This window comes from Protopterus annectens, chromosome 1.part1, assembly GCF_019279795.1.
Source record: "Protopterus annectens isolate FY-2018-M chromosome 1.part1, PAN1.0, whole genome shotgun sequence".
In the NCBI taxonomy this organism is placed as follows: domain Eukaryota; kingdom Metazoa; phylum Chordata; order Ceratodontiformes; family Protopteridae; genus Protopterus; species Protopterus annectens.
The window spans coordinates 1,758,493,239-1,758,515,118 of record NC_056726.1 but is presented as its reverse complement, the minus strand read 5'-3'; the positions used below and the strand labels follow the sequence as shown (position 1 = coordinate 1,758,515,118).

Genomic DNA, 21,880 nt, shown 5'->3' with positions numbered 1-21,880 from the left:
TTGTGGGCCCACCCTTGTGCAATGGAACCACCATTGCTGTGCGCCATTCTATGGGCACATATCCTGTCGAGAGGATGAGACTGAACAGGGTATTCAGATGCGGGGTTAATTCATTTTGGAGCTCGCGTATGACACAGCCTGGGACACCATCTGGTCCCATGGAGGCAGTGTTTTTAGCTTTAGATAGAGCCTTATTAACCAACATATCAGTAATAATTGGAGTTACACAATCCACTGGAAAATTAATAGGCCCTGTAGGTGGTGAGGGGGGGGGGGATTTGCACTGAACCTATCAGCCAAGATGTTGGCAATGTCAGTGGGGTCAGTGTATTTTTTTCCATTTTGTACTAGCTCAGAACAGACCTGAGCATTGCCATTTAGGTTTTTGATGTAACCATAGAAGGCCTTATGGTTATCCTTGGCAACCTTATTTTCGAAATTGGCTTTAGTTGACTTGATGAGGGCCCTAAATTTCTTACTAATGCTGATCAGGGATGATTTTTCTACTTGAGATTTGCCCTTTTTTTTGTATAAGCCTCTTCCTTTTATTGTATAGTTTGCTTATGGCTGGGGTCCACCAGACTGGTTTCTTCTTGCTTGAGGAAGGAGTCTTGGTTTTATTTGGGATAGCACGGTCCATGCAATCCTGAAGATGTATATAAAGTGCCTTGGTGTAGGATTCTGCATCCTGGATATCATTATCCTTCTGCAAGGGAATAGTGAAGCTTTCCACTTCTGATGCAAGTAAGTTGAAGTTTGCTTTGGAAAGGTTTTTTACAATGGTTTCTTTGACTGGGGGAGGTGAAGGGGTGAAGACATCCAGGGTTATCAGTTTGTGGTCTGATCTGACTAGAGAGGGAGTGATAACAGGTGTGGTACAATGGGCGCCCATATTTGTGATGACTAAATCCAATATGTTGTCCCCTCTAGTGGGAGAACATACCAGTTGTTCAAGGGCATTTGAAGTTATAAATTCTATGAACTGCTGGGCATAGGAGTTAGAACTTTGGTAGTTCACCCAGTCTATACCAGGGTAGTTGAAATCACCCAAAATGATGGTGTTGGGTAGGACCTTTATATTTTCCAGTGCCTCAAGGAATGCTGAGTGAGCATCTTGGGACATGATGGGCAATCTATAACAGGCTATGACTTGAAATGTGGTTTTGCCTGCTGATAATTGCGCATGGATGATCTCTGGGTCATCATGCTGCGCCACAAACCTGGAGATGTGGGTATCCTTGATGAATATGGATACACCTCCGCCCTTTGTACTGCGATCTGGTAACTGAGGCCAGAAGGTATGATATGAATTGTAACCTGGTAGTACTGGGGTGCTCTCTGGAGCCTTGAACTAGGTTTCCGTCACTGCACAAACATCGATTTTCTCCATACTGAGGAGTGCCTTGAGTGCGTGCATTTCGAGGTTGAGACTTCTGGCGTTGAGTAGCATTACCCTTAGTTTTTGGCTACCTGTGCTGGTTACGGTGGTTGGTTTATCCTTTGAGCCTGGCCTAAAAAGGCACTATAGGGACGGCAAGAGCCTTGGCCAGTATTCAAAAGCCTAGGAGTGACAGGTGCAAACCATCTCTGGCAAAACAGCGAGGCTTGTCTATCATGTCATCTCAGGCAGACAGACACTGGATCCCCTTAGAATGACACCAGAAACTTAGCCAATTGTTGAAATTGATCATTTTGTCTTTGTATTGTGGTATCATTCTAGGTGAAAGTAGTATGCTATTCAAGGTCAGGGTCATACCAGCTTGGGCTACATGATCAGAGAGCTCCTCAATGTCTCTTTTCATGTTGTCCAGGGAGGTATGTCTTAGATCATTCACACCAACATGTACAATGACAGCGTCATACTTGTACTTGTTCTGGAGTGACCTACGTGCCTGTGTTATGTGGCAGATCCTAGCACCCAACAGGCAGCTGACAGTAACCTTCTCCTTGTTCAGCCTGGTGAGTGGAACATCTGTGTGCCTTAGTATAGAGTTTCCTATTACTAGCGTGTTGGGTATGGTGTTTTGCCTAAGGGGCTGTCATGAGGCACACTGCTGAGGTGAATTATTTGTTTTCTGGCTTGTGTTTGGAGGTGCAAGTTGCTTGCTTGTCTGCTTTGGAGGGCACTGTTTAATTTTCAGATTGGTACCTAGTGCCTCCGAGTATGTTTTTGTGTATTTATATGTATGTTTTGCTGGCGCTTGTTTTGTAGATCCATGTGTGAGTGGTGGTGTGATGCTAGTGTGTCTCTTCTCCTCTTGACTGTCTGTTACAGTCATGGATTGAGAGAGCTTAGCCTCCAGTCTGGCTGTGTATTTGCATCTCTCACAAGTGTTTGTGTCTAGATGTAAAAGGAGAGGGTCGTCTGTATACATGAGGCAGTTGTGACATTGCCTCAGGATGCCCAATTCCACCAGATGAACTGGAGAGTACACCTGAAGCTGTCCTCTGGACATGCTTGTAAAAGTGAATTTCACTTGTCTTGCGGACAGTCGAGGGTCTTATGCTGTATTATAATAGTGCTGTCTAGGAGATTTGAAAAATAATAGTGCTGTCTAGGAGATTTGGATAAGTGCTGATTTGGGTTATGCAAGTGCTGCAATAAGAGCAGTTGATCTGAAACACATGAGTTGAGGCTTGCCTAGTTCTAATGGAAAATTTGCAGCGCAGACTTTGTGGAGCCAGGAATAATACACCCCAGCTAACCGGCACTGCCCGACGCTGCTCTGTGCGCAAGATCGCGCAAAAAGAGAGTTGCAGGGTTTTAAGAGAGAGAGTGATCAAGGAGTTTGGAAATGACCGAAAATGACCAATAAAACTACAGTTTCTAGGCAGTATCCACTCCTACAGGGATAGGCAGGCTGCTCAGTGTTAACCACTGCCACTGGTGAACACAGAGACTTCCCTTTAGCCCAAGTAAGCACTGGCCTCCAAGAATTTATTTATTTATTTATTTTATTTTACATTTGTTGACCGGGCTAATCCAACTGGATACATGTCCATTTTCAGTGGAGGCCCGAGGAGAAAAGCTCCAGTAAAAAAAACATATTAAAAACATATTAAAAACATCCTCGGAAAAAAAAAGCACAGAGACATATCATACAACTATTAAAAAATAACATTAATATAGATTGATGCATCATCAGATTAACAAAAATTTACAATTTACATATTTTGATTTGTAAAAATTTACAAATACAAAAACATAATTTACAAGAAAGTGCCGTTAAAAAGTGAGTTAAAGAATCAAACATGGAAAGTAGTACTCGGGAATGATAATGTTAGAAATTAAGAGAAAAGATTAGTTTATAGAGAGTTACATAAAGAGGTTTATAGTTCAGAATATTCTGTTTTAAATGAAACAGGAAAATTAGTGAATAATAGTTAGTCAGGGTTGGTACAAGAGCATAACCAGTGGTTAGAGAGGAAATGTTTTAGATTAGTTTTAAATAGTGGGAGAGAGGTTAGGGTTGTAAGGTCTTGTGGTAATTGATTCCATATTTTACCAATTGAGTTAGAAAATATGGAGTTGCCTGCTGAGTTATATGATAAGGAAGTTCATAGGTTCATAGGTTTATAGGTTCGTACTAGGCTATCTGCCCTAGGGCATTTATAAGCCTAGCCAGAGTGTGTGTGGCTTTCGCCACCCCTTGGGATGAGAATACTACGCCAATTTAGGGTTTAGTTTACTGTGCCTCTGTCTAGTAGTGACACAGAGATGACCCCCGGGGTAAACCTACGATCTCACATCCACTTGTCAAGATTTCTCTTGAAGAGAGTTAGTGAGAGGCTCTGCCTAACATGGACTGGGATTCTGTTCCAGAGTGTAGGGAGCCTCTGGGTTATGAATCTGTCCCTCCAGCACATCCTATTTATTTCTGTGTTGAGGTTCAAATCTCTTGCTCTCGTGGCTGTGATGGATTTGGATTTTCTGAGGTGGAGCATGTCCATTAATTCCGGATTGGACATGGCCTTGTACGTCAGGCATAGATCACCTCTGCGTAGGCGGTATGCGACTGAATAAAGCTGGAGTTTCTTCAGCCGGGCAGCATATGACATATGTTTGAGACCCTTTATCCTCTTGGTGAGGAACTTTTGGGGTCTTTCCAACTGCTGCAGGTGTCGGGTAAGATACATCCCAAATGGGGCATTGTACTCAATCATCGGCCTGATAAGAGAAGAGTACAGGGGCACAATGACCTCTCTTGATCTAGATGTGAATCCCTTCATAATAAGGAGGGCAATATAGAAGGTCTTCCTAACCACCTTGGCAATGTGAGTGTCAAATGAGAGGTTACTGTCAACTTGGGTCCCTAGGTCCCTGATTACCTCTTCCGTACTTAATGGATTACCACTTATGTGGTAATTTGTGGGTACCTTGTTTTTCCCAAAGGGTATGACTATACATTTTTTGGCATTCATTTTAAGGCCATGGCTCTGGCACCAATTATCTGTTTCTATGAGACCTCTCTGAAGGATGGTTGTGTCCACTGCAGTATCAATTATGGCGCCCAGTTTGCAGTCATCTGCGAACTTTGTCAGCCACAATCCTCCTATGTTTGCTTGCACCTCGGAAAAATAAATGCCGAACAAGAGGGGTCCCAGGACTGAGCCCTGTGGGGCACCGCTTGTGACTGGCTTAGAGTCTGACATGGCTCCAGCAATTCTGACCTTGTGGGTTCTGTCCTTGAGCCAGTTTCCAACCCATCTTGTGACATATGGGTTTACATTTAAGCTGGTGAGTTTGTCTATGATGCCCGAGTGGGGTATTGTGTCGAAGGCTTTTGCAAGGTCAAGGTAGGCTGTGTGAACTGCCTTACCCTCATCAATGGCCTTACTGACTGTTTCAAAAAAGTCGACCAAGTTCAAAAGGCAGGATCTGCCCTTGACAAAGCCAAATTGGGTAGGATCCAATGTCTGTAGGTCCCCAATGTCTTTGTTTATGAGTTCCATAATGATCCTTTCCATAGCTTTGCAGACCAGGCTCGTCAAGCTTATGGGGCGGTAATTTCCAGGGTCAGTAGAAGCACCGCCTTTGTGGAGTGGGACCACTGTTGCTGTACGCCACTCTTTGGGTACCCATTTCCCTATAGGTCCTTTCTGACTCAGTTACACAGCAATCCTTTACACTATTCTAGCATGTCGAAGGGTCAGTTGCTGGTGTCCTCTCCTGTTCAGCTGGTGAATCTGGGAATCTTGAGGCAATGTTACAATTGCCTCATGTACACAGACAACCCTCTCCTCCTCCCAACAAATACAAATCCACCAAAATCAACATTTTGTTAGCGGAACGTAGATTCCTCAGGTTGTTATATGACCTTATGAAGGTAGAAAGAATTGGGGTGTTGTTGGTTTGGTATAGGGCTTTGTGGGCAATTATAAGTTGGTTGAATTGTAATTGGTGAGGTAATTCAAGCCAGCCTAGTTGTTTTAGGTTCTGGCAGTGATGAGTCCTATAAGGAGAGTTTGTAGTGAATCTGGCGATATTGTTGTATGATCTAGCTAGTTTGTTAAGGTTATTTTTAGAAAGATTGGTATATATGGGAGAAGCATGTAATAGGGTAGAGATTAGGTGAGTTCTAGATATTGTGGTCCTGGCTTCAGGTGTTAGGAAAGGTTTAATTCTATAGAGGAATCCGAGTTTTCTGTTAATATTCTTTATTGTGGTGTTTATGTGACTGCCAAACTTTAGTTGATTGTCAATTGTAATACCTAGGAGTTTGGTGGTGGGGTCTGGAGAAATAACGGTACCATTACTGGATGTGAGTGTGAAATGAAGAGGGGGAGACAAGTAAGAGGGTGTAAAGAGCAAAAGTTTGTTTTTTTTAGGGTTAAGGAGAAGACAATGGTTAGAGAACCATTGTTCTATAGTGGTGAAAGCTTTTTGTGTGAGAGAATGAAGTTCAGTTTGGGATGTGCCAGAACAGATTATGGTAGAGTCATCTGCATATTGAATGCAGGTAGAGAGTGGAGTAGAAAGATGAAGGTCATTTATGAAAATGGAAAACAATAGTGGTCCTAAAATGGAGCCCTTGAGGGACACCTAGGGAGGTGGGAAGGAGGTCTGAAAGATGGTTTTGCCAGAGAACCGCTTGTTTTCGGTTTTCCAGGTAAGATGTAAACCAGTTCATAGCAGGATTGTCGAGAGAGAGGAACTTCAGAAGGTGGAAGAGAAGCTGATGATTGACCATGTCAAAGGCTTTGGATAGGTCTACAAAGAATGCTGAGGAAGGAATATGTTTATTGCGATTTTTGTTGATACTGTTAGTAAAGGATAACAAGGCTGTGGTGGTACTATGGAATGGCCGAAAACCATGTTGACAGTTAGCTAGAAGATTATGGAGGAGTAGGTGGTTTAGTAATTGTTTGTGGATGCATTTCTCCATTATTTTAGCAAGTGGAGAGAGTAGAGCTATGGGGCGATAGTTGGAGAAATCAGTGGAGTCTCCACCTTTGTGAAGAGGAATAATGTGTGAGATTTTCCAGATAGATGGGATAGTGCCTTCTTTTATGGTTCTATTAATCAATATGGAGATGGGATAGGCAATAGCTTTGGCTCCTATTTGAAGGTATTCTGCTGGTAATTTATCAGCTGAGGGGGTAGTCGGTTTTAATTTTTGAAGTAAGGAGGAGATATAGGAGGTGGGTATAGGTTCGAGATGGAAGGGGGGGGAATGGAGCTAGGAGTGGGCAATTTGGAAGTATCAGGTTTTTGTTGATTTGCTAGATTTAGTATAGCAGTAGTAAAGAAATTATTAAAGGCATTTGCTGTTTGGGTTGGGCAGTCACGGTTGGAGCCTTACAAACATTCAGAACAGCAACTCTGTAATTGAACTTTTTTTAAATTATAGAAAGTGGGAAAATAGCAAGATTTTTTGTTTTTTTTGTTTTTGTTTAAGGATAGCAAACTAGTCAGAACAGTGCAATAAATGACCCCAACATGTGTGTGCTAGGTCAGAGGCAGGTAAAATGCAATTTTAAGAAAAAACGATTTTAAATTAAGTGCAACACAAAAAATGCAATAAACAGGCTCTAGGTATGTTCTAAATACTGTTTCTAACATAGATATCAACTTTTGCAAGCAAGAAAATGCCGAAAAGTAGGCGGCAATGCAGTTTTTCTAAGAAATAAATCAGAAGAAAATATTTAAAATCACAAAAGTGGCTCATTTCTTGTCTCAGCGTTTTCTCCCTTTGGTAGGTGCTTCAGCAACAACTATCAAGCCTGGAAAGACGCCAAAACCACACGGTTTCAGGGTATTAAGAGAGAGAGATCAAGGAGTTTGGAATTTACCCAAAATGGCCAATAAAACTACAGTTTCTAGGCAGTAACCACTCCTACAGGGACAGGCAGGCTGCTCAGTGTTAACCACTGCCACTGGTGAACACAGAGACTTCCCTTTAGCCCAAGCAAGCATTGACCTCCAAGAAACTTACAAACAGTTCAGAACAGCAACTCTGTAACTGAACTTTCTTTTAAATTAGAGAAAGTGGGAAAATAGCAAGATTTTTTTGTTTTTTTTGTTTTTGTTTAAGGATAGCAGAGACACACTAGTAGCAAACTAGTCAGAACAGTGCAATAAATGACCCCAACATGTGTGTGCTAGGTCAGAGGCAGGTAAAATGCAATTTTAAGAAAAAATGATTTTAAATTAAGTGCTATACAAAAAATGCAATAAACAGGCTCTAGGTATGTTCTAAATACTGTTTCTAACACAGATATCAACTTTTGCAAGCAAGAAAATGCCGAAAAGTAGGCGGCAATGCAGTTTTTCTAAGAAATACATCAGAAGAAAATACTTAAAATCTCAAAAGTATACATATACATACATCTATCTGTATAGGTAAACGGTTTACTATCACAGTCTTTAAACTCATAATCCCTAGACCATAATATCAAAAGATCAAAATTCTGAAGAGTACAGTATCATACTCTTGGACTTGCTCATCTGCAGGACCCATGTTAACACGCATTCCTGGCCCACACCCCTGCAGATTTTCAGTCACTGTAGTCTTCAGAAGTTTGGTCTTTTGATATTATAGTCTTGGGATTATGAGTTTCAAGACTGTTGGCTTCAAGATTGTGACAGTAGACCTATATAAAATATAGATAGATAGACAGATAGATAAAGAACTAGTTAGATAAGACTGATAAGACAGCATTTTTGAATTACAGGATGATGCCAGCTCAACAAAAATGAATGCCCATTTTCAGCCATCTTTGTTACTACATATTTGCTATACTAATTATTTTTATATTGTGTTTATAGCACCTCTTTTATTTATTTATTTATTTATTGCTATTTGTTAACTGGGTAGGTAGGCTGGTCTGCTGCTCATTTTCAGCCACTGGACTCAAAGAACATTTATCAGTACATAATTCAATTGTGCATCAGAATATGCAATGCAAAATTACACTGAACAGAAAATATATCATTCCATTGCAATGAACAATACAGTGAACATAGTTATATAAGAAATGTACATTTAAAGAGATTCATAGGAAATGGTAGCAGTTGTAGTAAGTAAAGTATAACTGATTTAGATTGTAAGAAAAATCTTTTATGCACTATATACACAGAAAATCTGTGTGCAATACATGCACACAAAAACAGACATTTTCTTTGAGGAGTGATTCACTACTCAAATGGTTTTTAGAGGAGAAGAATATCTCAGCTGATTCTGGCGGCTTGCTAATGTCTATCTCTAAGCCAGTTGCAGTTGGTTTCATTAGTAAGGTGCTTGCATAGTGATTTCCAGTGTTTCAGTTTAATTTCTTTGGAGAGATGGTGCCAAGTTGCAAACCTTGTACATGAAATCCTAACGTACAAAATGTCCTAGGTTTTATTGCTTTTGGGAACAACCTTTTTCCAGTTACACATTTGTATACTTCACTGCTTTGTTAAAGTGTGAAAAAGCAAACATTTTATTTTTTATTTTTTATGCTAGTCATCTGTTATGTGAGTTATTTGCCCACTTTTAGCATTGAGTTGTGTCTGGATCTAGACATTGATGGTACTGCAGAAGGACTGTAGTGGGATGTTTTTTAGCAGATCATACCCTGTGCTACAACATAGATGACTCTATAGTCCGGCACACTGATGTCCCACTCACCAGGTTGAACAAGGAGAAAATTACAGTCAGCTGCCTGTCGGGTGCCAGGATCCGCCACATAACGCATGCACTCAAGTCACTCCACAACAAGTACAAATATGACACTGTCATTGTCCATGTTGGAGTGAATGACTTGAGACGTACCTCCCTGGACTACATGAAAAGAGACATGGAAGAGCTCTCAGATCATGTGGCCCAGGCAGGTATAACCCTATCCCTGAGTAGCATCCTGCCTTCACCCAGAATAATACCACAATATAAGGACAAAATGATTGACTTCTACAATTGGCTAAGCTTCTGGTGTCATTCAAAGGGGATCCAGTACCTGCCTGGGATGACATGATCGACAGACCATGATGCTTTGCCAGAAATGGTCTGCACCTGTCGCCCCTGGGATTCAGGTTACTGGATAAGGCTCTTGCCACCCCTATAGTGCCTTTTTTAGGCAAAGTTCAAAGGACAAAACCACCACCGTAACAGGTACAAGTATGCAAAATCTGAAGGTAATGCTACTCAATCCTAGAAGTCTAAACCTCAAAATGCACTCTCTCAAGGCACTCCTAAAAAGGGAGAACATCGATATCTGTGCAGTAACTGAGACCTGGTTCAAAGCTCCAGAGAGCACCCCTGCATTACCAGGTTACAACTTTTACCACACTTTTCGGCCACCAAACCAGGACCAAAACACTAAAGGTGGAGGAGTGTCCATATTCACCAAGGATATTTACACCACCAGGCTAGTTGCCCAACACAATGCATCTGAAATTCTCCAGGTGCAACTAACACTAGGTAAGACTGCAATCCAAATTGTAGCTTGCTACAGATCCCCCACCATGCCCCAAGATTCTCACTACACCTTTCTCAACATACTGGAAAATATTAAGATAGAACCAAACACCCTAATACTGGGTGATTTTAACTACCCTGCCATTAACTGGGAAAACTACTCATGTACCAACACCTTTACCCAACGGTTATTGGAATTCGTAAATTCCAGCACCCTGGATCAACTAATCCATAGTCCCACCAGGGGCTCCAATATCCTAGACCTGGTCATTACCAACATGGGAAATCGATGCTCCACACCTATGGTCACCCCTCGTTAGTCAGGTCTGACCATAAGCTAATCACCCTTAGCATCCACATCCCACCCCTACCCCCCAGTAAGGAAACCTCCATAAAAAACTTCTCCAAAGCCAACTTCATGCTACTCAAGTCAGAAGTGACATAATTCATGACACCCATGCAGATGGGAACTGAAAGTTCGACTGCTGAATCTTACACTAAGGCACTGTACGAGCACTTCCACTCATGCATGAATTGTGCCTTCCCAAATAGAACCAAGGTGCTCTCCTCCAAAAAAAGGAAGCCAACCTGGTGGTCCCCTGCCATAAACAAACTTTACAACAAAAGGAAGAAACTGTTGCAGAAAAGAGGAAAATCCCAGGATGCAAAAAACTCCCTTACCAGCCTCAGTAAGAAACTGAGATCCCTCATATAATCCTCCAAGGCTAGTTACGAAAATAAAATTGCCAAAGATTCCAAAGGCAGCCACAAGGCATTCTATAACTATGTCAAGAATCTAAATGGCAATGCTCAGATCTGCTCTGAGCTATAACAGAATGGCATTACATATACTGATCCCAAGAATATTGCCAATATCCTGGCAGATCGATTCAGTGCCAAATTCACCCCCCTCTCACCCGCTAAATGGCCCATCTCAATACCTGAAGATTGCCAAATTTTTGTAATAATGGCCACACAGGTAAAAAACGCACTCTCCAAAGCTAAGAATACAGCATCCATGGGACCAGATGACATCCCGGGCTGTGTACTACATGAACTACAATATGAACTGGCACCTCACCTAAGTGTCATGTTTAATCATAGCCTCACCTCAGGTTTCCTGCCCACTGAGTGATGCAGAGCTACAGTTATCCCACTCCACAAGGGGGAATCCACCTTGGATCCCAGAAACTACTGTCCCATCAGTCTGACGAGCCTTATCTGCAAGGTCATGGAGTGTATTATCATGGAACGTATAAACAAAGACATTGGCAACCTTCAAACACTGGACCCCACCCAGTTTGGGTTCGTGAAGGGCCGATTTTGTCTCCTGAACCTGACTGACTTCTTCGAATCAGTCTCCAGAGCCATGGACAAGGGTAAGGTAGTTCACACAGCCTATCTAGACCTCGCCAAGGCCTTTGACACCATCCCCCACTCTGGAATCATAGATAAACTTACTAAGCTGGGCATTAATCCCTACATCACCCAATGGGTTGCAAATTGGCTTACTGACAGAACCCACACTGTAAATGTAGCCAACTCCAAATCCAGCTCCAGACAAGTGGAGTACCTCAGGGTTCAGTCCTGGGACCGCACTTATTTGGCATCTACTTCTCTGAAGTACAGGCCAACACTAAGGGACTCTGGCTAACAAAGTTCGTAGATGACTGCAAACTGGGAGCCATTATTGAATCCCCAAATTATGTGGATACTCTACAAAAGGGCCTTACAGAAACAGATGCTTGGTGACAGAGCCATGGGCTCAAGCTCAATGCCAAGAAATGTATAGTTATCCCCTTTGGGAAAAAACATGTACCCGTAAATTACCACATAGGTGGCAGTACACTAAACACCAAAAGTGTGATAAGAGACTTAGGAACACATGTGGACAGTGGTCTCACCTTTGATAACCACATCGCCACAACAGTCAGGAAATCCTTCTATGTGGCACACCTCATCACTAAGGGCTTTTCATCCAGAAAAATGTGGTCATTGTCCCACTGTACTCCTCCCTCATTAGACCCATTATAGAATACAATGCCACATTTGGTATGTACCTCTCAAGACATCTGCAACAACTGGAAAAGCTGCAGAAATACCTCACTAAAAGAATAACAGGCCTAAAGCAGATGCTCTACACTGACTGCCTTAAAACACTCCAGCTATACTCTGTCGCATATCATCTACTCAGAGGTGATTTCTGCTTAACATACAAGGCCATGTCAAATCCAGAGCTGTTGGACATGCTAAACTTAAAGAAATCCCAATCCCTCAGAGCCACACACTCCAGGGATCTAAACCTTGTCATCACAATAACCAAAACATGCTGGAGGGATAGGTTCCTGACCCAGAGACTCCCCAGACTCTGGAATAGACTGCCCATACATGTCAAGCAGAGTGCCTCTTTGGCCCTCTTCAAAAGGAACCTTGATGATTGAATGGGAGAAAGGAAATTTACCCCGGGGATCACGTCAGTCACCCTGCTAGACAGGGGTCCAGGGAAGTAAATAGTGTGGGAAGAAATATCCAGGGAATTGTTATGGCTAGGCTTGTATAGGCCCTAGGGCTGATAGCCTAGTACCAACCTATGAACCTATGAACAGCAGGTCCTTTGCAATACATAGTCCATACTAGTGCAGTGACTTCCTAATGCACTGCACTAGAAACAGTAACTGCAAAAAAGGGCAGTGGTGCCAACATCATTGACTGAATGTTACTGTACTCCCATCCAAAAGAAACCTTTATATCATGACTTTATGTATGAATTTACTACCTGCATATTATACACTTTGCTTCTGACTAGAACATAGCTATTTTTAGTCTACTATTTGCTAAATATAGCATGCCAACATTTTTGGCATATAGTTTGTTCATTTATTTTAGTCCCCATGGTAAACTTAACATGTTTGATGATGTCTGAATGGTTTCAGATAATTTAAGAGAGTCTGAAAAACAGCATGAATTCACTTGTATTTTATGTTAAGTGATCCTGTTAAATATGGTCCACAGTATAAAAAATAATAAAAGGCCATGAAATCACCATAACCACATTCATATTGTCTGAATTATTCACTGTAGCAGACGACAAGACTTGATTTTTAAATTATGCTTGATTTTTAACTGGCAGGGAATAAATGTATGGAATCAGTTCTGTAATTGACTGTTTTTGTTTTCTAGGGGATTCTCTTATTGGCCACAATAATGTTTCATTCTCCACATCTGACCGTGACAATGATATCTATGCTACAAACTGTGCTGTCGAATTTCATGGGGCCTGGTGGTATACAAATTGCCACAGTTCTAATCTGAATGGAAAATATCTAAAAGGAGTGCATATATCATATGCAGATGGGATAAACTGGAGTTCCAGCAAGGGTTATTACTATTCTTACAAACAAACAGAAATGAAGATTCGGCCAGTGGAGTGATACGAGAAATCAGTAACACCTTTTAGCAGCTATGTAGCAACAGAATTACTGCCAATATGTTTATGTATGTAGAATTATCATACACTGCTGTTTAGATATATAAACAATTTTGAAACAGGACCGATAAGACAGAAACATACATTGAGGCAACAGATATAGACTAGCTGCCACTACTAACAGATTTGACTGTGGATTCTAATTTACTATTCACCTATATCCTTCAAACTCATCCATGAATTGCTTTAAGATCATGCCTTAATTTTTAAATTGTTTATTGTTCCTTGCAAATACTGCGTTTTCAAAATAGCTTTACTTTTTCCTACTTTGTATGAAAAGTATTTCCTTCTGTTGCTTCTAACATATGTCTATCTGTAAATTATTCAGATCATGACCCTTATTCTTTTATATTTATTGTTGTTTGCAAGACATTTATTGGAATTTGAAAATGATTTAAAGACAGAAAAAGTCAGTATGATAGCCTCAATTTATAACTTTCATCTAGGATATATGTCTTAAAGGACATCTTTCCCAAAAGGCCCAGTTTTTCTAACCAGATTTTTTCTTTCCTTTACTGCCAATATCAGAAGTACCACATGCAAAAAAAAAAAAAAAAAAAATATATATATATATATATATATATATATTTCCATCATATGCCAAGTTATGCATTCCATCTGTCCACAGTTGTGGCTGCTCGCAAAATATTGCATCATTCATTTTAATATTCACCATAGCATTTGCTGTATTTTGGCTTTCTGTGGTTAGCAGTTTTTTTTTTATATGACAGAAAAGAAAAACAATTAATCTAGTAATGTATTATCACTTCACGAAAAAGAAAAACACTGACCCTTGTCTCGGATTGAATGCAAGATCCCTTGTAGCCTGTTTCTGGATTTTTAGGTACCTGGCTTCCCCCCAAAAACAGTGTTTTCTCCTTTCAACTAGGAAACCAACATGCTGGTGATTTTTTTTTGATCACACATACATTCCTTGTTAGTCCAGTGACCACCGCACGCAATACAGCAGGTACTGGGTTTAATCCCCAAACAATAGTCATTCTTTTTATTCTGCAATGAGTAGTTATTTTATTGGAGACATGTCATATTTAATAATTCTCCAGCAATGCAGAAGTAACAGTTAAAGCATATTTAGTCTTCTATTAGCTTGGATTCAGAGTTACACCACTAAGTGTGATTGATGACTTGATTCTTTTTCAAGACATTTATTTTTCCTGAAAACATATCCGTCCTACTTCAGCTCTCGTCTAGAGCTTGTTGGTGAAATTTGGGTTTTATAAGCTTCCAATAGCTTGCTGAACAATGTTTGCTATTATCTAATAATTAAGACTGATAGCATTGCAGATTAGATTACGTTATTTTTTTAGTTCAGCCATGTGTGAGGCCATCAACATGACAGTATCTTATCCTATTTTTAAAGACATACTTCTGATATGTGGAGACTTAACAAAACTGAAATGGCATTACTGGATTGTATGTTCACCATAATCATATTACCAAAATGTGGATAGAAGGTAATAAGAAAATTTTAGTAAAAATTACATCTTTAAATAATTTTGAACCTTCTAGTGAAATTTAAGTATACATCCACATGCCCCAATCAAAACCTAAAATTTCTGAAACTCACTTTTTTTGTGAAATCTATGGTTAATTATTATTATATAATTATTTTATATGGCAGAAAAAAAAACAATTAACCTACTATTGTATTAACATCTCAACAAAAAGAGAAACACTGACAGTTGTCTGGGGAATGAACACAGGATCCCCACTGTAGCCTGTGTGGTTGTCACTGCCACATGACCAGCAAGAAGTATCTTGATAGTTAAGTACCTGGTTTCTCCCAATAATTAGATCTTTAAATAATTTTACACCCATTGGGCAAATTTAAGTGTACATCCACATGCCTCTGTGATCCTCTACAGATTTTTTTCTTTGAAATTTGTGTATGTATGTATTCATGGATGTATTACAAAGAAACAGAGTTCTGTAAATATTTTTGGTGTTCGTATTTTTAAAATGGTTTTGTAATGGATATCAGGGACATATTTAGAAATGTTCACACGTGAGTTGTTTGTGGATTTTGTGAAATGTATTAGTTAACTGAAATGCAATAAGTTTCAATATTTGGACTGAATTTATACAGGGAAAATAAAGTTTCCCAGTGAAACATTTTTGAGAATGTGGTTAATGCTGCCATAAATAAAATAATGATTCATTGCTTTGTTGCATTGTATTTGACAAAGAATGACATTATAATTAAGGACTTAGTCTTACTGGGCTTGAATTATGAGGCTTTTGCCTTCAGAATGTTCTGAAACTGCTATTTATAGATTATTTTGCTTATCAGGTTAGTTTTGCCATATAAGGAAATTTGACATTCTGCTGCAAAAAAAAAAAAAAAAATTAGAAGAAAACTGTTTGTTTTGCATTTTATTGAAATGCTTTTTAGCAAATTTTCCATATTTCCTTATATATATATATATATATATATATATATATATATATATATATATATATATATATATATATATATATATATATATATATATATATATATATATATATATGTATATACATATATATATATATATATCTATAAATATATAAGAGAACACAACAAATACATATATGAAAAAAGGCACCATGAATGGGGGTGAGGGGGCCCAATCTAAGCACCTCTTGTAATTATTGATATCATCCCCTCCCCCACAGCCAAACAAATCTGCCTTCCAACACAATACAAACACTTGCAAGTCCCATACCCAGGACCCTACACAACATAGCCACAAGAGGTTAACATCCATACCACCTGTATGATGTCAGGATGGTATCAATAACATATCATGCAGTACAGTCTGGCTACCATAGAGAATGTACAATGTGGAAGCAATAAACATTCCAATGATACATATATACACACACCCACACACACACACACACACACACACACACACACACACACACACACACACACACACACACACACACACACACACACACACACACACACACACACACACACACACACACAAACACACACACATACACACACACACATATATATATATATATATATATATATATAGGTACATACACATACACACACATATACATATATTACTACGTATAGATATGTATAGGAAGATACATATTTAGAGGGTGCACAGCATATTGAACAGCCAGTATTTCTACAGTTGCCAGCTTTTAAAATGGACAATATATGATTTTCTCATACAAAAGACAATTATTGCATGAAACATATACCCACAGAGAAGTCAAAGGATATGACACCACACACAGGTTTGCATACATAAGAAATGTTTATTTGTGTACCATTACAGTTGTATATGCCATGTCATATACCTGTTAGGTGTTTGAAATACATACTAACCGAGTAATGCAACACTTATTCTAATCATTTTATACAGTAATCCGAAAGCATAACATATGTTGCTGTCCAGATCAAGGCCTTCAAGTAGTACAACAGTAAAGAAACACTGGGCCAGAAGATAGCTATCAGTCAAAAGTAAGTAATGCAGATGTAGTTCAGCAGCCTCCAATTATACTCTGTACTCAACTCCTAGCGGAAAAGAATTAAGTTGTCACAATGAAGATGTATCTGTTACATAACAATGCTTAATTGAAAACATCACTATCACACTGAAAAACAGAAAAGTCTGCATGACAGCAAGCACTAGGCCACCAATGTTCCCAAGGTGAAATGTATTTAAAATGTACAGCCATATACCTTAAGGCATCTTACTACTGATATCCCTCACATGTTGTAACAGCCTAGGTTATATATGGTGCATACCCCTCCCCCATAGACTGACTTACAGGGGCATATAACAGTGTTACATGCACTGACCTCTGGACTGCAGAAGGGCACACATGTTTTGTCCAGCTGTAGCCCACATATATATGGACCCTACCCCAAAATATGCGTGGGGAGCATTCTTCTCCAAAAAAAGGAAGCCAATCTGGTGGTCCCCTGCTATAAACAAACTATACAACAGAAGGAAGAAACTGTTGCAGAAAAGAGGAAAATTCCAGGATGCAAAAAACTCTCTCACCAGCCTCAGTAAGAAGCTGAGATCCCTCATAAAATCCTCAAAAGCTAGTTATGAAAATAAAATTGACAAAGATTCCAAAGACATCCACAAGGCATTCTATAGTTATGTCAAGAATCTAAATGGCAATGCTCAGATCTGCTCTGAGTTACAACATAATGGTATTAAATATACTGATCCCAAGGATATTACCAATATCCTGGCAGATCGATTTAATGCCAACTTCACTCCCCTCTCACCCACTAAAGGGCCCATCTCAATATCAAAAGATTGCCAAATTCCAATAATCACAGCCACACAGGTAGAAACAGCACTCTCCAAAGCTAAGAATACAGCATCCATGGGACCAGATGACATCCCAGGCTGTGTACTACATGAACTACAAAATGAACTGGCACCCCACCTAAGTGTCATGTTTAATCATAGCCTCACCTCAGGCTTCATGCCCACTGAGTGGCGCACAGCTACAGTTATCCCAATTCACAAGGGAGGATCCACCTTGGATCCCGGGAACTACCGTCCCATCAGTCTGACAAGCCTGATCTGCAAGGGCATGGAACGCATTATCATGGAACTTATAAACAAAGACATTGGCAACCTCCAGACACTGGACCCCACACAGTTTGGGTTTGTGAAGGGCCGATCTTGTCTCTTGAATCTGATTGATTTCTTTGAATCGGTCTCCAGAGCGGAGGACGAGGGTAAGGAGGTCCACACAGCCTATCTGGACCTTGCTAAGGCCTTTGACACCATCCCCCACTCTGGAATCATAGATAAACTTACTAAGCTAGGCATAAATCCCTACGTCACTCGATGGGTTGCCAACTGGCTTACTGACAGAACCCAGACTGTAAAAGCAGCCGACTCCAAATCCAGCTCCAGACAAGTGACAAGTGGAGTACCTCAGGGTTCAGTCCCGGGACCACTCTTGTTTGGTTCATAGGTTCATAGGTTCATAGGTTCATACTAGGCTATCTGCCCTAGGGCATTTATAAGCCTAGCCAGAATGTGTTTGGCTTTCGCCACCCATTTTAAATTTATTTTGCTATGCCCTTTTTCGAGGTTAGTATACTGTGCCTCTGTCTAACAGTGACACAGAAGTGATACCCGGGGTAAACCTACGATCTCCCATCCACTCATCAAGATTCCTCTTGAAGAGAGTCAATGAGGGACTCTGCCTAACCTGGACTGGGATTTTATTCCAGAGTGAAGGGAGCCTCTGGGTTATGAATCTGTCCCTCCAGCATGTCCTATTTATTTCAGTGCTGAGGTTCAAGTCTCTCAAGCTCGTAGCTCGATGGGATTTGGATTTTCTGAGGTGCAGCGTGTCCATTCATTCCGGGTTGGACATGGCTTTATACATCAGGCACAGATTGCCTCTGAACAGGCGGTACGCCACTGAGTAGAGCTGGAGTTTCTTTAACCGGGCAGCATATGGCATCTGTTTGAGCCCTTTGATCCTCTTGGTGAGGTACTTTTGGGGTCTTTCCAGTTGCTGCAGGTGGCTGGTAAGGTACATCCCAAAAGGGGCATTGTACTCAATTATGGGCCTGATGAGGGATGAGTAAAGAAGCACGATGACCTCCCCTGATCTAGATGTGAATCCCTTCATGATTAGGTGGGCTATATAAAATGTTTTTCTAACCACTTTGGCCACGTGGTTGTCAAATGAGAGATTGCTATCAACTTGGGTCCCCAGGTCCCTAATTACTTCTTCTGTACTTAATGGATTACCACCTATGTGGTAATTTGTTGGCACTTTGTTTTTGCCAAAGGGGATGACTATACACTTTTTGGCATTTAGCTTGAGGCCATGGCTCTGGCACCAGTTGTCTGTTTCTATGAGGCCCTTTTGGAGGATGCTTGTGTCGGCTGGAGAGTCGATTATGGCGCCTAGTTTGCAGTCATCTGCGAACTTGGTCAGCCACAGTCCTTCCATGTTGGCCTGTACCTCCGAGAAATATATACCGAACAAGAAAGGTCCCAGGACTGAGCCTTTTGGGACACCACTTGTTACTGGTTTGGAGTCTGACATGGCTCCAGCAATTCTAACCGTGTGGGTTCTGTCCTTGAGCCAGTTTGCAATCCATCTAGTGACATAGGGGTTTATATTTAAGCTGGTGAGCTTATCTATAATGCCAGAGTGGGGTATTGTATCGAAGGCTTTTGCGAGGTCCAGGTAGGCTGTGTGGACCACCTTCCCCTCGTCAATGGCCTTGGTGACTGTTTCAAAGAAATCAACCAGGTTTAAGAGGCAGGATCTGCCCTTAACAAAGCCGAACTGGGTAGGATCCAGTGTCTGTAGGTCCCCAATATCTTTATTTATGAGGTCTATGATGATCCTTTCCATAGCTTTGCAGACCAAGCTAGTCAGGCTTATGGGGCGATAGTTTCCAGGATCCGTTGAGGCACCACCTTTATGGAGAGGGACTACTGTTGCTGTACGCCACTCTTTGGGCACACATCCTGTAGTAAGGCTGAGATTGAACAGTAGTTTTATGTTTGGGTTTAGCTCTTCTTGGAGTTCATGTAGGATGCAGCCTGGGACACTGTCTGGTCCCATTGATACTGTGTTTTTTGCTTTGGAGAGGGTGGCTCTTACCTGAGCATCTGAGATGTCAGGGGGGCAGCACTCTGTTGGGATAGATATTTGCCCTTTTGGTGGGGAGGGAGGGGGAGAAGTTTGCGCTGAACCTGTCAGCTAAGATGTTGGCAATGTCTGTGGGTTCGGTGTATTTTTTGTCATTTTGGACTAATTCTGAGCATATCTGGGAATTACCACCCAGGTTCCTAATGTAACTAAAGAAAGCCTTGTGATTATCCTTAGTGTCCTGTGCAATTTTTCTCTCGAAGCTGGCCTTAGACAATTTTATGAGTGCCCGTAGTTTTTTGCTAATACTGATCAGTGATGCCTTCCCTTTTTGGGATTTTGCTCTATCATTTAGTAGGTTCCTCCTTCTATTGTATAGTTTGTTTATGGCTGGGGTCCACCAGACAGGACGTCTGCCTTTGCATCTACTTCTCTGAAGTACAGGCTATACTAAGGGACTCTGGCTAACAAAGTTTGCAGATGACTGCAAACTGGGAGCCATTATTGAATCCCCAAATGATGTGGATATTCTACAAAAGGGCCTTACAGAAACAGATGCCTGGTGCCAGAGCCATGGGCTCAAGCTTAATGCCAAGAAATGTATAGTCATCCCCTTTGAAAAAAAACATGTACCCATGAACTACCACATAGGTGGCAGGACACTAAACATCGAAAGTGTGATGAGAGACTTAGGGACCCAAGTGGACAGTGGTCTCACTTTCGATAACCACATCGCCACAAAAGTCAGAAAATCCTTCTACGTGGCACACCTCATCACTAAGGGCTTTTCATCCAGAAAAAAGGAGGTCATTGTCCCACTGTACTCATCCCTCATTAGAACCATTATAGAGTATAATGCCCCATTTGGTATGTACCTCACAAGATATCTGCAACAGCTGGAAAGGCCACAGAAATACCTTACTAAAAGAATCACAGGCCTAAAGCAGATGCCATATGCTGACCGTCTAAAAAAACTCCAGCTATACTCTGTGGCATATCGTCTACTCAGAGGCGATCTCTGCTTAACATACAAGGCCATGTCAAACCCTGAGCTGTTGGACATGCTCCACTTAAAAAAATACCAATCCCTCAGAGCCACACGCTCCAGGGATCTAAACCTTATCATCACAATAAACAAAACATGCTGGAGGGATAGGTTCCTGACCCAGAGACTGCCCATACATGTCAAGCAGAGCACCTCATTGGCCCTCTTCAAAAGGAACCTTGATGATTGGATGGGAGATAGGAAATTCACCCCAGGGATCATGCCAGTCGCCCTGCTAGACAGGGGCCCAGAGAAGTAAATATTGTGGGAAAAAAATTCCAGGGAATTGTTATGGCTAGGCTTGCATATGCCTTAGGGCCGATAGCCTAGTACCAACCTATGAACCTATGAACGTCACTGAATGATGGCAGGAATGGCAGCACAACATAATCATAGGCCACTACTTAACAACCTCAAACCAAAATCCAAGCACAAGGCACACTAACACAGAGAATAGGCTGTATAAACGAATGGCCACACAATAAAGCCCGAAGGAAGCTGCTTTATTCAATAATATTGTCAATACAAATATATTTTCATCCAGAAGACTTCATCAGACATTGAAATACATGATCCACTGGTTTACCTTAAATACTATCCCCTAAAACTGTCAACCAATCACATCTTTATTACAATTTAATCACATTATAAAAAACTTTTAAAAACATTATAAAAACGTTAAAAACGTATAAATTATCTAGCTTTTAACCTATAAATACTATAAACTGTTAGAAAACAATAAATAAATAACTTCCAATAAATATTTATTTAATAATAAATTGTTATAAAAGAAATAATGTAGAATGTATATATAAAAACATCAGT

The 21,880-nt window shown here is 40.6% G+C and overlaps 1 protein-coding gene across 1 annotated transcript in view; it reads left to right on the top strand.

Moving 5' to 3' along the window:
- The window catches only part of LOC122812068 (ficolin-2-like), a 228,680-nt gene extending 213,113 nt beyond the window's left edge, over positions 1–15,567 (top strand). The window contains exon 8 of the mRNA XM_044084335.1: positions 13,080–15,567. Coding sequence (XP_043940270.1) covers positions 13,080–13,330 — 251 coding nt within the window. The 3' untranslated portion in view covers positions 13,331–15,567. The remainder of the gene's footprint in view (positions 1–13,079) is intronic.
- The last annotated feature ends 6,313 nt before the right edge of the window (positions 15,568–21,880 follow it).